The sequence below is a fragment of the Xenopus tropicalis genome, chromosome 5 (genome assembly GCF_000004195.4).
Source record: "Xenopus tropicalis strain Nigerian chromosome 5, UCB_Xtro_10.0, whole genome shotgun sequence".
NCBI classification, from domain to species: domain Eukaryota; kingdom Metazoa; phylum Chordata; class Amphibia; order Anura; family Pipidae; genus Xenopus; species Xenopus tropicalis.
Window position 1 is genome coordinate 87074637 of NC_030681.2, and position 15448 is coordinate 87090084.

At 41.6% G+C, this 15448-nt stretch overlaps 2 protein-coding genes across 4 annotated transcripts in view; one reads left to right on the forward strand and one right to left on the reverse strand.

The window, feature by feature from the left end:
- The window catches only part of znf292 (zinc finger protein 292), a 32701-nt gene extending 31284 nt beyond the window's left edge, over positions 1–1417 (reverse strand). Inside the window, exon 1 of one of the 2 annotated variants that reach the window (XM_004914534.4) lies at positions 1134–1417. In XM_004914534.4, the coding sequence (XP_004914591.2) occupies positions 1134–1304 (171 nt within the window). In that variant the 5' untranslated portion in view covers positions 1305–1417. The remainder of the gene's footprint in view (positions 1–1133) is intronic. The other variant, XM_004914535.4, reaches the window with a different exon arrangement.
- Positions 623–15448, forward strand: part of cga (glycoprotein hormones, alpha polypeptide) — a 40017-nt gene continuing 25191 nt past the window's right edge. The window contains exon 1 of one of the 2 annotated variants that reach the window (XM_018094336.2): positions 623–902. The gene's annotated coding sequence lies outside the window, so the exon portion shown is untranslated. Of the gene's footprint in view, positions 903–1877; positions 2276–15448 lie in introns of those variants that run through there. The other variant, XM_031902550.1, reaches the window with a different exon arrangement.

Below are 15448 nucleotides of genomic sequence, written 5' to 3' on the forward strand. Positions count from 1 at the left end.
CACTAGAAGGGTGGGGGGAGTTGTGTAAAGGGTGAAGGCTTTATGTAAAGCAAGCAGTGATTTAAATGAACACATGGGAAAGTTAGCTGAGCTTGCAAGGTGGATTTGATCCTTGTAATATAAAGTTTTAGGATAGTATCCTGTCAAACTATTGCAAATAAGAGACATAGGTGTAGGTGAAGACCTGTCACTTATAGTAGAAGAGGATAGGACTGCCAGCCCAGGGACAAAGTAGAAAATTAGCTCAAATAAAGAAAGTTAGAAGTATTTGGAAGACAAGAGTACCTTGCAGAATATATAATGCACTGCAGGGGTTAATAATTATCCCCTTAGTGGCTATGCTGCAACAGCAACTGGATCAAACTTGAATGGATATTGGATGGGGGTGTGAGCAACCCTGTGTCTTCCTTACTGGAAGCAGAAGGCCTATGGGGACGGTTAAGCAACCATAATGTTGCAGAACTACAGCTACCTATAGGCAAAGGATGCGGGCAGTTGTATATGTCTCACAGTCGGAGCGCCAAAGCCAGTCTGCGTGTGACCTAGAGGCTACATTCTGACTAGTGGGCGGAGGCTCCATGCCGATCCTGCTGCTGAGCCAGCCAATAGGAAGGGACTAAAAACAAGCTCACGTCCACTCAAGGTGCAAAATGAAAGAAGGGGAAAAGCAAGACGACAGGGTCCCTACCCAGGCAGGAGGCGGGCGGCTACAGATCAGAGCATTAGGGGCGTGGGGAAATATGATGGAGGGCTGACACAATAACCACAATCACATATCAGGGTGGAAAAGGCCACTCGGGTCATGGACCAAACCAGCTTTCTTTCCACCGCACCTCTTTGGTAGAGCAAGGGCACTGCGACCAAACGCTCCCTCCCCTTTATTCGACCGAGACAGTGTTTAGGTAATGCCTGCTATCGCAACACCATCCCAGTGCCTGTGTCTATGGGCGGACCTGCACATTCCATGCAATAACAATTCGGCCCGCACATGGATGTGGGGTGCAAAGACACAAAGGATTTCTGCTCCCGCCTAACGCCTTTGCCCGTAACAAAAGGCCATCTTGCCTTCAGCCCACCGGGCCAGCAGCAGTCCTTGCACTGCACCCTCTCCGCGCCCATGTCGGGGCACTGACCTGACAGAACCGTTGGCAGAATTCGCTCGAAGCTTGCACAGCCTCCCCTTTCGCACTCTCTTCCTGCAGCAGGCGCTCCAGCTCCCGCAAACTGTTCTCTAGATGAGGCATTTCGACGATTATGTCCGGGCCAGGGGGGCCATTATCCCGCTCGGCCTCCCCGTCCGCCATATTCAGAGCCCGCTCTGTCTCGTACACCCAAAATCACAACCACACCGCCGCCGAGCGTCAGGCTACCACAATGCCACGTCCAGACGTACAGTCGCACACGTCATAACAGGGAGGGTTACGTACATGGAGCAGCGCTCTCCGGCGGAGCCCAGCTATTGCACTATTTAGAAGCTTGGGTTAGTGCCTCAGAACTACCAGTAGCCGCTGCAAGCTCATGTTTCCCCACCTTCCCCGTAGCTGCCCTCAAAAGAGCTTTATCGGTAGCTTGGAGGGCAACTGAACATAATGTTTCCATGGCGGGGGTAAAGGGAGGCGGTGGACCATGTTTGCTTTATATCGCTGTGCTGTACGACGTTTTATAAAATAATGAGCAAGGTGTTGCGTGTGGGTATTACGAATTTCAGCCATAGCTCTGGGGAATATACAGTAGAAGTACAAGCATGATACTGAGTAGAACAGTAGGGTAGGAGAGGCGTCATTTCTATTGAATGTGCGCAGTCTGAAAACACGTGTAAGTGGGAGCATTGCTGCGCCTTCAAATACCTGACAAACTCCAGTCGGTAGCGCTTGTATTCAGGGGTGGGTATAACACGTCATTCCGCGAGTGAAATTAACCCTTATAGTTCATGTTATAATTTGTGATTAAATGTATATGAACGCCCCAGGCCAGCTGCCAAATGGAATTCACCAGCGGTGGTCCTCATAACTTCTCATTACTCCGGAGCAGAGACAAGTCTGTGGTGAAACTCCACCTCCACGGCTTTGGTTAGACAATAACAAACCCAAACAATTTTGTTGATAAACATTGCAGTGGGTTGGGCGACCCAGGGTTGAACTTTTTCCTGTCAGTTGTCACACTGTTCCAAAAATGGCTGCGCTCCATCATGATAAAAAAAAAAAAAACAAGTTCATATGGCTTATTCATTAAAGCCAACGTGGAATCGTGTTTGCATTAGCAACTAAATCTACAGGTACTTTCTCATCTCTTGCTTCTTAGGTAAGTTAATTGTATTCGGTACAAATTTAACTAACATTTTAAGAAAAAGTTTTACCTAAATCTGATTGATCAACCTAAAACTTGTAAAATAACACAAAAAATCTTTGTAATATTTTACATTGTTGGTAACAGTGTTGGTAACACTGCCCAGAAATGAGATTTTCTCTACATGCAAATCTGCAGGGGTGATATATATGTTAAACGTTCCCTGCTAAAGCCTACATAGAGAAAAAAGATGTATTGGAAAACCAAAAAAGAACCATAGATAAATGTGATTTGGAGACCCTAAAATATATAACCCCATTTGGTAAACACTTAACACTTCAAGGCCACTGTCAGGAGTTTCTGTTCAGGAGGGCAGGAATAAAGAGAAGGGTTTGCTGACCAATCACCACCTGCGGGAGGCTACTTATGCACCCTGGCCAGATGCCAGTACAATTGGTTACTTGTGACTGCAAGTGTTACTAAGGGCATACACATAACAATTCTGATCTTTCGTGTGAAAAGATCATTCCCCCCCTCTGACGTTCAGGGCTGAATAGTCAGATATGGAGGTAGAAACAATAGAAATTCTATCTCCACCTGCAAATTCAGCCCTGAACGTAGATTTTGCTTGGGCGCCTTCAATGGGCGATCAAAATCTTATAACCTGGCCAAATGACAAGTCGACCGATGTTCGCAGCCTTTTGCAATATCGGTCACCTCTTCAAGCCGCCATACATTCACTCAATATTGATGAAACGTGTTTCATCAAGTTGGTGTATTACCATGTATAATTTGACCCATTTCTGACTGCTTTCTGTGTAATCCTTCAGCAATTCACTTTGGGCAGTTTCTGTTCTCTGTTATTGCTGCTACTCCTGCATTTGGTGTTCATCTGTAGCGGTCTCTGCTACCACCTCCCGCTAGGCTTCTTTCTCTGCACTCTCATTGCAGCCCTGAACCATCTGCTAGCCCAGTATTAACCCCTAGGGGGCCATTTATCAATGTACGATTGGTTACAAATAGAAAACAATTGTATTTTTTTCTAACTTTTAGAACTGTGCGTCTTTTCCACAATTATTTGTTAATTTCCGCAACTTTTCCATACTTTGCGACTATTTGTGCAACAAAATCGTATTTATCTCAACGAGTATGAAAGTTTTGGAATTCATTCAAGCTTCGGTATCGTGACTTTCCTTTGGCCAGGTTGGAGCTGCAGAGTGCTGAAGGTTCAAAGTCAGAAAAGTCAGAAAATTTCGTAACTTTTGGATCGTACCACAGATATTTTCATTCAAGCACAACGTGACTTTTCACATACTTAACGCACATCAGAAGTTTTCATATTTAACGCAAATTTAATGTAGACTTTAATAAATCGGCCCCCTAGTGTGCCAACTCTGCTGCTAGCTAAATCCAGTGCAGGCTCACCACAACTGGGTCCCTTCTTAGTAAACATAACAGCCACAATAGCAAGCAGCTCAGTTGGGTGGTACTACAGGTGGTTAGTTTCCCCACTTGAAGGTGATATATAGATAGAATGTCATTACAAAAGAAAGTAGTGTGGATTAAGAAATTGGATACTATGGCACCTTAAAGGACAAGGAAAGGCAAAGTCACTTGGGGGTGCCAAAATGTTAGGCACCCCCAAGTGACTTTAATCGCCTACCTTGTACCCCGTGCTGGTGCCCCTGTACGGAAAAAACAGCACCAGCCTTGGGTACCTGGAGCGATGCGCTTCCTCCTTCCTGCTTCGTTTAGCTGCGACTATGCGGTAGGCGCACGCGCAGTAGAGTGAAAAGCCGACTTCTCTGTTAAAGTTCGGTTTTTCACTCTACTGCGCATGCGCATGCTCGCGAACCAGGAGGAATGAAACGCTGCAGCTACCCTGGGCTGGTGCTGTTCTCTCCGTACGGGGGCACCAGCCCGGGGTAAAAGGTAGGCGATTCAAGTCACGTGGGGGTTCCTAACATTTTGGCACCCCCAAGTGACTTTGCCTTTCCGTGTCCTTTAATGATGATATTAAATACTCTTCTAAATTGGTAAACTGTTTAAACATAACACTTGATAGGCCTAAAGCCCTCTTTTGTAGCAGTGATATTGCTTTTGCTTATTTTCACCATTAATTTTATAATATATATTTTTTCCTTCAAGCAGGACTAAGGGCTGGTTATTGGGATAATGATTATAAAGTTAACCATAAATGGACTACATCCATACACATATCTACCAACCTTTTTGGTTACACGTGTTCGATACAGTCATAGCAATTGACAATATTTCTCTAACATATGCTTCCTCTACAGCAGGGATCTCCAACCCGTAGCTCGCGAGCAACATGTTGCTCGCAGCCACTCTTGATGTTGCTTGCGTAGGCCTCCCAGCAGGTGTCCATTAACATCCCCGAATCCCTTCTCCCTAGCGAAGCATGTGAAAGTTACAAACCCAGCATGATCCTTTCTCCATAGCCCCAAAGCATTCTCTCCCTCCACAGCCCTTCCTTGTGATCGCTCCTCCTGTCATATTCAGCAGTGAGCAGGGGCGGGAAAGAGTCGCAGAGAGAAGATCATGCTGCTATAACTCACTGCCGGACCCCCCCTAGGAGGGGGGCTAGGAAGGAGGGTTAGCGTCCTGTCATATCCAGTTACAATAGCACAATCTTTTTCCATTCCCAGGGACTGGGAACGGAGGGTGAGAAAAGATCGTGCTGTTGTAACTGGATATGACAGGAGGACCTATCACAATCATGCTGGGGACTTTGTAATACATTATTTGCTGTGGGCTAGGGAGAAAGGATTGTTGGAAAAAAGGGTGCTGGGAAGGGACAGAGAGAAAAGGTTGTGCTGCTATAACTTACTGCTGGATTTGACAGGAGGCACGATCGCAAGTCAGGGAGCGGGGGGCTAGGAAGGAGGGTGAGAAAAGACCTGGATCAGTCCTGTGAGTCTCCTGTCAAATCCAGCTGTGAATTATAACAGCACAATCTTTTGAATTCCAGCTCCTCCTCTGAATATTTTTTTTATCTGTTGCCAGCCCCAGCACAATACTTTTTTGGTAAGCCATCCCAGTGACCCCTTCTCCTCACCCATGCCACTGCTGTGCCAAATTTAATATCTCACATTCTCTGTCACCCATTACCTTTTTGTACAAATCTTGCTGCCCAGTCTTCTTTGTGCCACCTACTCACCCACTTATATCACTGTACCAGAAATATGTTTCCAAAAAGTTCCACATCTTACATTTCTTTTATTCCTTGTTCCTCTATGCCATTTTCCTTTCCACAATCTCCTCTACCTGTTTGCTCCTGCCATTCTCTCTCCTCTATATATCCTTGCTGCTTCTGTGCCATTCTGCCTCCCATCTGTACCCTCAGAGCACCAGTGTGCCTTACTGCTTCCCATCTGTACCCTCAGAGCTCCAGTGTGCCATACTGCTTCCCATCTGTACCCTCAGTACTCTTGTGTGCCATACTGCTTCCCATCTGTACACCCAGAGCTCCAGTGTGCCATACTGCTTCCCATCTGTACCCTCAGTACTCTTGTGTGCGCTACTGCTTCCCATCTGTACACCCAGAGCTCCAGTGTGCCATACTGCTTCCCACCTGTACCTTAATAGCTCCAGTGTGCCATACTGCTTCCCATCTGTACCCTCAGTACTCTTGTGTGCCATACTGCTTCCCACCTGTACCTTCATAGCTCCAGTGTGCCATACTGCTATCCACCTGTACCTTCATAGCTCCAGTGTGCCATACTGCTTCCCACCTGTACCCTCAATACTCTTGTGTGCCATACTGCTTCCCATCTGTACCCTCAATACTTTTGTGTGCCATACTGCTTCCCACGTGTACCTTCATAGCTCCAGTGTGCCATACTGCTTCCCACGTGTACCTTCATAGCTCCAGTGTGCCATACTGCTTTCCACCTGTACCCTCAATACTCTTGTGTGCCATACTGCTTCCCATCTGTACCCTCAATACTCTTGTGTGCCATACTGCTTCCCACGTGTACCTTCATAGCTCCAGTGTGCCATACTGCTTTCCGCCTGTACCTTCATAGCTCCAGTGTGCCATACTGCTTCCCACCTGTACCTTCAGAGCTCCAGTGTGCCATACTGTTTCCCATCAGCTACACCACAGATTTTCAAAAACTGGCAGAAAACATGCAGTGCCAGATTTCACACTGATATTTTGATATTTTATAACATTTTAATATAGTGTATATTATTATTATTAAAAATTGTGTTTGCGCTACTGTTCACGTATTGTGTTGCTCACAAACAAGTTTTGCAGCTGAATGTTGCTCACGGGGTAAAAAAGGTTGGGCATCCCTGCTCTACAGCAACGTCATTTTATATCTTGTGTATCCATTATCCTCACTCCCTTGCAGGCAGGGACCTTATTACCTAATGTATCAATTTGTTTGTCATTATGTTCTTCGACTTCAGCTTATTCTTCCGCTTTTTTTTCCTCTGCTTCTTATTCTTAGCGCCCCCCATTATCTAAACGCTACTCCTCCTACAGTTTTAGGGGTACAATACCCAAACTCTCCACACTTCTTCAAAGCTTGTGCTTTTCTAAGCGATCCCGCCCCCCGTCTTTTTGTAGCGTCACTCCGAACACCCCAATTTTCCCATTGACTTTGACAGGGAAGATTTTCAAACTGCTGCCACACTTACAGCTTTGAAGCTACACCCCCCAAACTTGAATTTTATATTAATATGGTCACCCCGAATGAAACAGCGACATTTGTTGGATGACCCCAAAGCGGGAAGGGCCAACAACCAAAGCCAGCCAAATATCACCCATTGACTTTAATGGGGAAATTTAAACTGCAGCCAATCTTAGAGCTTTCAGGCTACACTCCCCAAACTTGAATCACATGGTCATGGGGTCAGCCTGAATTAAAATATGATTATTGTTGGATGCCCAAAAGTGAGCGGAGCTGTGAATAGCCAATCAGATTTTACCTATTGAAATTCAATCTGCTGCCATTTTAAGTTTTGAAAAGTGGGCGGAGCCACCAACAGCCAATCAGATTTTACCTATTGAATTTTCTTGGTTTGAAGCCAGGGTTCCCAAACTTTGCATGGGGCCACCAACAGCCAATCAACCTATTTAATTTTTTTTGTTTAAATTTAAAATGCTGCCTTTCTCACACTATTTATGTCAGGGTTCCCAAACTTTACACAGTGGTTTTTACTATATAACTGTGGTCCAAGGTTAGAAAAAGTGGGCAGGGCTAACAACAGATCAGATTTCATTCAGTGACTTCACGTTTTTCAACCCAACATGAAGTTTGTTCTCAAACTTCCCTTTCTAGTTTATTATGTACCCTGTGAATGCAGCGAGGTGCTTTATAAAAAACTGCAATAATAATGATATATGTAAAAAGCTGATTTATGCAGCCAGTTCAGAAGCAGAAATTGCATCTGTGTTTCTATACAATAATGCAGTATATAGCTGAACAAGTTAGATATATTTATGATTTTCTTTAAAAATGCAGTTGTCAAAAAAAGGTAATAAATCAGCTCTATAAAAAATAAAAATCTTGCCATCTAAACCACTGAGATGCATTTCTTGCTGCTATTTATACAAATCATTGCAAAACATAAGTTTAAAAATTAGGAAATCAGCCAGGTCTTAAGAAGAATCTATTAATTGCATTTCTGTTCTACTCATTATAAAACCCCTTAAAAAAATGATGTTGTCATTTCAGAGTAACTTTAGCCATTCTTAAAAGAAATACTCTTAAATCCGATATCTGTTTAATCTTGTTGGTGACTCACATCTGCATTTATTTCATAAAGAAAATAGACTGACTAAAATTGGCCAGCATTTCAACTGGTATAGATTCATAGAAGTGTTTGGCTACCACACCCAAAATTGCTTCAAACATTGCGGAAGAACGACTAATCTGCAGACAATAAAAATTGGCCTACTTTCAAAGTACTCGTGCACAGCCATATTTGGTTCCATAATGTAGCCATAGTTGGTTTAGCCAACAAAACATATTCTGTCTCATATTCTCTCTCTCTCCCCATCTCTCTGTATTTTTTCATCATTCATGTTCTCAAATGCAGCTACAATAAAAGATTTGTTTGCCCTTAAATGACATTTGAACTGTAAAGTATGATGTAGACATTGATACTCTCATCTAAGGTCTCTATTTATCAACAATCAAGTTCGAGTTTTTACCATGATTTGAGTTTTTTGCAGCAGAATTTGTGAATTTAAGTTTGAGTCCTAAACTTGTAAAGGTAATTTATTAAGAGCAAAAAAAAACAAAAACTTTTTGTAGAATTTAATGGGAGTATTATTAGCAAAATTTAAGCTGCTTTTCTTTCTAAACTTTAACATTTGGTAGACTCATTGAAAATGATGGTAGAATGTAATTTTACTGCGTTTGAGTTCTTAATGAATGTTTTTACATAATCGAGTTATCAAGTTTCATGGTGTTAGGACTGCAGGCTGAGTTGTCGGCTGGCTGGTGAGGAATTAGTTAACATGCACTGGCCACACAGCCTATCAGAGTCAGGCATAGGTTTCTTAAAGGAACAGTAACACCAAAAAATGAAGAGCTTTAAAGTAATAAAAATATAATGCACTGCTGCCCTGCACTGGTAAAACTGGTGTGTTTGCTACAGTAACACTACTATAATTTATATAATAAGCTGCTGTGTAGCCACGAAGGCAGCCATTCAAGCTGGAAAAAAGGAGAAAAGGCACAGGTTACATAGCAGATAACCGATAAGTTCTGTAGAATACAATGGTGTTTTATCTGTTATCTGCTTTGTGCCTGTGCCTTTTCTCCTTTGAATGGCTGCCTCCATGGCTACACAGCAGCTTATTTATATAAATTATAGTAGATTTTCTGAAGTAAACACACAACTTTTACCAGTGCAGGGCAGCAGAACATTATATTTTAGTTACTTTTATACACTTTCATTTTTTGGTGTTACTGTTCCTTTAAACCCACTGCGTGCACTCCCCTTTGCCAGTTCAATCAAATCTCTCACACAGCTAGTACCTTTGCAAACTTTCAGCATTACCTGGGAGCTAAGCTGTGAGTAGTCACAATAGTTTCAAAACTTTTGCCTAGCAGCTTTTGTGCTACCAACGAGTTACAGACTTGTTACACTGTTTGTAAGCCAGCTGCTGCACCCAGGAGCCGAGCTGTGTGTGTTGTTACAATTGTTTCCAAATCAGCCTAGCAGCTATCCTGCTGACAAGGAGTCAGACTTGCTACTTGCTACTCGGGTCTCAAGCAAGGGGATCCAGTAATAGTGTAACTTTTGCCTTATAACACATGTTTTTTTAATAAATAAATGAACATTTGAATTTGTTGAATTTTTAAGTGTTTGAATGAAAATAAATTGGAAAGTTTGAAATCTGATTTTTGATAAATCTACTACAACACTTTGCAACTTAGTCTTTATTACTTTACATTTCTGTTCATCAGGGGTGTAATTCACAAAAGTGGAGTAACTAAAATTGGAGTAAGCAATTTTATTGGAGGTAAATTGGAGTAAAACACCAAATTTACTAAAACCTATGAGGAATACTTACTAAAGGTGTCTCAAGCGTGAGATAAATTGCTGAATGCATTAGCCATTATTTTTATTGGTATTGCATATTTTATTATTTTGCTGGAGTTAATAACAATAGATTTAGAAAGATGGCATTATGGCTGATGCCAGACGCCGCACAACCCACACAGCCCCTAACTATGGTGTTTTTCAGCCTGGCCTTTTGCCTAGTACTGGTGACGCGGCAAATCCCATTTCCCATGGTGCTAATAGTGCGAAATAGTAAAAACGCTGTGTATTTCCACAAGGTCTAGCAGCTGCCTTTGTGTACACATAGGAATAGGTTGCTGTGCAAATAACGGCGTATTTCGGCAAACGCATGAAAAGTCCGTGGTAACGCGTTTTCTAGCGTATTTACGCATAGTGTGTTTTCCATCGAAACTGTTTAAGTTATTTCTATGGATGGTGATATTGTGCGTTTTTCAGCCGCCGAGAGAATTAGAAAATACGCAGCGTAAAAACGCCATGTCTGGCATTAGCCTAAAGGGATACTGTCTTGATTTTAATGGTGTACTTTTTATTTCTGAATCACACTGTTTACATAGCAAATAATTCACTCTGCCATTTAAAATTTTGTTCTTAAACCAACAAATGTATTTTTTTTTGGTTGTAATATTGGTGTGTAGGCAGCCATCTTAATGCATTGTACCTGAGTCTGAGCTTTCAGAAGGAGCCAAAGCTTTCAGATAACCTATTGTTTCCCCTATTCCCATGTAACTGGAGGAGTCCCAAGTTGGACTTGGATTTTTTACTATCGAGTGCTGTTCAGATATCTACCACAGGTGTCAGGTAGTTCTTACCTTGCTACCTTCATATTGTTCTGCTGATTGGCTGCTGTGGGGGAAAGGGAGGGGGTTAACTTACAGCTCAGCAGTAAAGTGTGACTGAGGTTTATCAGAGCACAGGCCACATGGCTGTGGCACCCTGGGAAGTGAAGAACATGGCTAGCCCCATGTAAAATTTCAAAATTAAACTAGAAAGGGACATTTGAGAACAAACTTTTGGGTTGAAAAACATAAAGTCACTGAATGGGCTCCGCCCACTTTCTCTAACCTTGGACCACAGTTATATAGTAAAAGCCACTGTGCAAAGTTTGGGGACCCTGGTTTTATTAGTGTCTGAAAGGCAGCAACTTAAATTTGATTGGTGGTTGGTGGCTCCTCCCCTTGTTCAACCTGGAATTGCAGTTACCCAGTGACTAACTCTGCAAAGTTTAGGGACTCTAGGATTATTAGTTAAAGAACGGAAGCAGTTTAAATTTAAACCAATAAAAGTCAATTGATGAAATCTGATTGGCTGTTAGTGGCCCAACCCACTTTTCCTATTTTTGAACTGCAGTCCCCCAGTGACCAACTTTTGCAAATTTTGGGGATTGGCTGTTGGCGGCTTCACCCGCTTGTTCTAACCCTGAATATGTAGTCAGCCAGTAAATGACTGTGCAAAGTTTGGGAACCTTGACATAAATAGTGTGAGAAAGGCAGTATTTTAAATTTAAACCAAAAAAATTCAATAGGTGAAGTCTGATTGGCTGTTGGTGGCTCCACCCACTTTTTAAAACCTAAAAATGCAGTCCCCTAGGACCCTGGTGCTAATACTGTGAGAATGGCAGCAGGTTGAATTTCCCCATTGAAAATCAATAGTTAAAATCTGATTGGCTGTTTGTGGCTCCACCCACTTTTTCTAACTGCAGTGACCTGGTGACTAGCTCTACAGTTTGGAGACCTTAGTATTAATATTTAAAGAATGGCAGCAGTTTAAATATAAACATATGAAGTCTATAGGTGAAATCTGATTGGCTGTTGTTGGCCCTGCTCACTTTTCTAAATTTGGAACATAGTTACCCAGTGACAAACTGTGCAAAGTTTGGGGACATGTGAGCCTAAACATGTGAGAATGGCAGCAGTTAACATTTTCCCACTGAAAACAATGAAAGGAATGTGATTGGCTTTTGGTGGCCCCGCCCACATTTTCTAACCTTGAGTACGAAGTCACGCAGTGACTGACTTTGCAAAGTTTGGGAACTCTGGCATCAAACCAATAAAGTTCAGTAGGTGAAATATGATTGGCTGTTGATGGCGCCATCCACTTTTTTTTACCTTTAAAAATCGGGGGGTTCGGAGCGGCGCCACAAAAAGATGGGCGGCGCAATCACTTAGAAAAGCACAAGCAACCTGCTCCGCTATAGGACGAAGAAGTGTGGAGAGTTTGGGTTTTGTACCCCTAAAACTGTAGGAGGAGTAGTGTTTAGAAAATGAAGAAGAAGAAGAAGCGGAAGAATAAGCCAAAGTCTAAGAACAGTATGTTGGGGTTTTCAACCCAACATAAAAATTGTTTGTGCTTTTAAAAAACAGATTTCAATCTGGGATTCTGCTGGAGAAGCTCCATTAACTGATGTGTTTTCCCATGACATTATTCTTTTAAAGAGATTCTTGATTTTTTTTATGGTATAGTTTTTATTGCTAAATTACACTGCATTGTACATTGCAAATATTAATTCTACCATTTAAAACTGTATTTTAACCAAATGTATTTTATAACTTATACACTCACCAAAAGGATTATTAGGAACACCTGTTCAATTTCTCATTAATGCAATTATCTAATCAACCAATCACATGACAGTTGCTTCAATGCATTTAGGGGTGTGGTCTTGGTCAAGACAATCTCCTGAACTCCAAACTGAATGTCAGAATAGGAAAGAAAGGTGATTTAAGCAATTTTGAGCGTGGCATAGTTGTTGGTGCCAGACGGGCCGGTCTGAGTATTTCACAATCTGCTCAGTTACTGGGATTTTCACACACAACCATTTCTAGGGTTTACAAAGAATGGTGTGAAAAAGGAAAAACATCCAGTATGCGGCAGTCCTGTGGGTGAAAATGCCTTGTTGATGCTAGAGGTCAGAGGAGAATGGGCCGACTGATTCAAGCGGATTGAAGAGCAACTTTGACTGAAATAACCACTCGTTACAACCGAGGTATGCAGCAAAGCATTTGTGAAGCCACAACATGCACAACCTTGAGGCGGATGGGCTACAACAGCAGAAGACCCCACCGGGTACCACTCAATTCCACTACAAATAGGAAAAAGAGGCTACAATTTGCACAAGCTCACCAAAATTGGACAGTTGAAGACTGGAAAAATGTTGCCTGATCTGATGAGTCTCGATTTCTGTTGAGACATTCAAATGGTAGAGTCAGAATTTGGCGTAAACAGAATGAGAACATGGATCCATCATGCCTTGTTACCACTGTGCAGGCTGGTGGTGGTGTAATGGTGTAGGGGATGTTTTCTTGGCACGCTTAAGGCCCCTTAGTGCCAATTGGGCATCATTTAAATGCCACGGCCTACCTGAGCATTGTTTCTGACCATGTCCATCCCTTTATGACCACCATGTACCCATCCTCTGATGGCTACTTCCAGCAGGATAATGCACCATGTCACAAAGCTCGAATCATTTCAAATTGGTTTCTTGAACATGACAATGAGTTCACTGTACTAAAATGGCCCCCACAGTCACCAGATCATAAACGAATAGAGCATCTTTGGGATGTGGTGGAACGGGAGCTTCGTGCCCTGGATGTGCATCCCACAAATCTCCATCAACTGCAAGATGCTATCCTATCAATATGGGCCAACATTTCTAAAGAATGCTTTCAGCACCTTATTGAATCAATGCCACGTAGAATTAAGGCAGTTCTGAAGGCGAAAGGGGAAATATTAGTATGGTGTTCCTAATAATCCTTTTGGTGTGTGTATATTGGTGTCTTAACAGTCCTTGATCCTGAGCTTTCAGAAAGGGCCAGCACTTTACAATTAAACTACTTTCAGATAAGCTATTGCTTCTCTTACTTGGTCATGGCTGAACTTGGGTGTTTTACTATTGAGTGCTAGTCTCATTTTTAGCAATGCCGATGTCAGGGAGCTATTATCGTGTTACCTTCCTATTGTTCTGGAAGGGTTAAATGTAGGTTTGTGAACACAGAAGTGGCAAATTTTTCGCCGCGTGCTGACATTTAACCCTTCCAAATTTTAATTTGCATGTGTTAATTAGGATTCGGTTCAGTATTCGGCCAAATCCCTTATCCATTCAGTAGATTGTTAGCTCTTTTGGGCAGGGCTCTCTTCACCTCTTGTATCTGTTATTGATTGCTTTATATGTTACTCTGTATGTCCAATGTATGAAACTCACTTATTGTACAGCGCTGCAAAATATGTGTTAATAATAATAATAATCCCTAATTGAAATACTGCACTCTCAGATACAGCTTTTTTGGCACACTGCACTTTACTTTTGATGAAATTAGATATATATTTTGATTGACTGGAGTGGTACAAGCAGCAATTTTATATATTTTACCTTTTGTGTGCTTTAAAAAGTTTTTATTGTATTATTTATTAATTGTAAGTAGACTGCCCAGTCACTAATGAATTATGTATTTTTATTATATCAAGTAAATGGTGTCTAAATTCTACACAATGTTGTTTGTTTGGATACTACTTCCTGAAGGGAATTTTAATTTTGTTGGTTTTAGCCACCAGCAAGTGGAATTTAGCTTGGTATAATACTGGACCCCCTGGGAAACTAAGAATATATCTAGCCCTACATCAAATTTCTATATGAAATATAAAAAATATGTTTGCTCTTTTGAAAAATGGATTTCAATGAAGGATTCTGCTGGAAGAACACTATTAACTGATGCATATTGTAGCAAAATGCATTTTCCCGTGACAGAGCCCTTTAAACTAGCCAAAATACTTTACTTTTTGATGCAAAAAACAAACAAACAACATTTTTGAATGGAGTGACATAAAAGAGGTATTCAGACAGTTGTAATTTTTTCATTTATAGGGGACCTGTCACCCAGACATAAAGAGCTGTATGATGAAATCCATTTTACAATTAAGTATGAAAAACAAATTCCATTTTTTATTAACACATCCATACCCATTATAAAATGATTTAAAAATCCTAACTGTCAATCATATAATGCCTGCCCCGCAGGGCAGAAAATTACCTTCACTTTCCATTCTGCACTTTCCAAGATGTCACTGCAGTCCTCACTTTCCCTTTCCCTCCTAACAATCCAATCGTGTGGCCAGTGCATGTGCATCAGGTCCCCCGTTCTGGCATATAAGCAAGATTTTGGGGTCATACAAAGCTTGCCTTAATAACAGTGTCCACAAAATGGTGTCTGCCTGCCTGCCTGCTTGTTTGCTGGGAACTCCAAGAATGAAGGAAACAAATCATTTATATAGTGTAAGTGAAGTTTATTTTACTTGAAAATAATTTGGAAAAAATTTTTGGGTTGACAAGTCCACTTTAATGACTTTTTTGGTATAAGCAAAGATTTTGCATCTTCAGAATTTTAGCAACTTTTCAATGATACACTGAAAGGATACAAGGAAACTGTCTGAACAGAAAGACAAGCATTAAACAACTATATGAATAAATTGTAGCCATGATATTTTTTGTTGTTAGTGTCAGTACCCCCAGAAGAATATTAAATTATAAATTGAAAAACTACAGAAGAGAAAGGAAGATTATTCAAAAACCATCAACAGGACATACTGTACAATTCTAAAA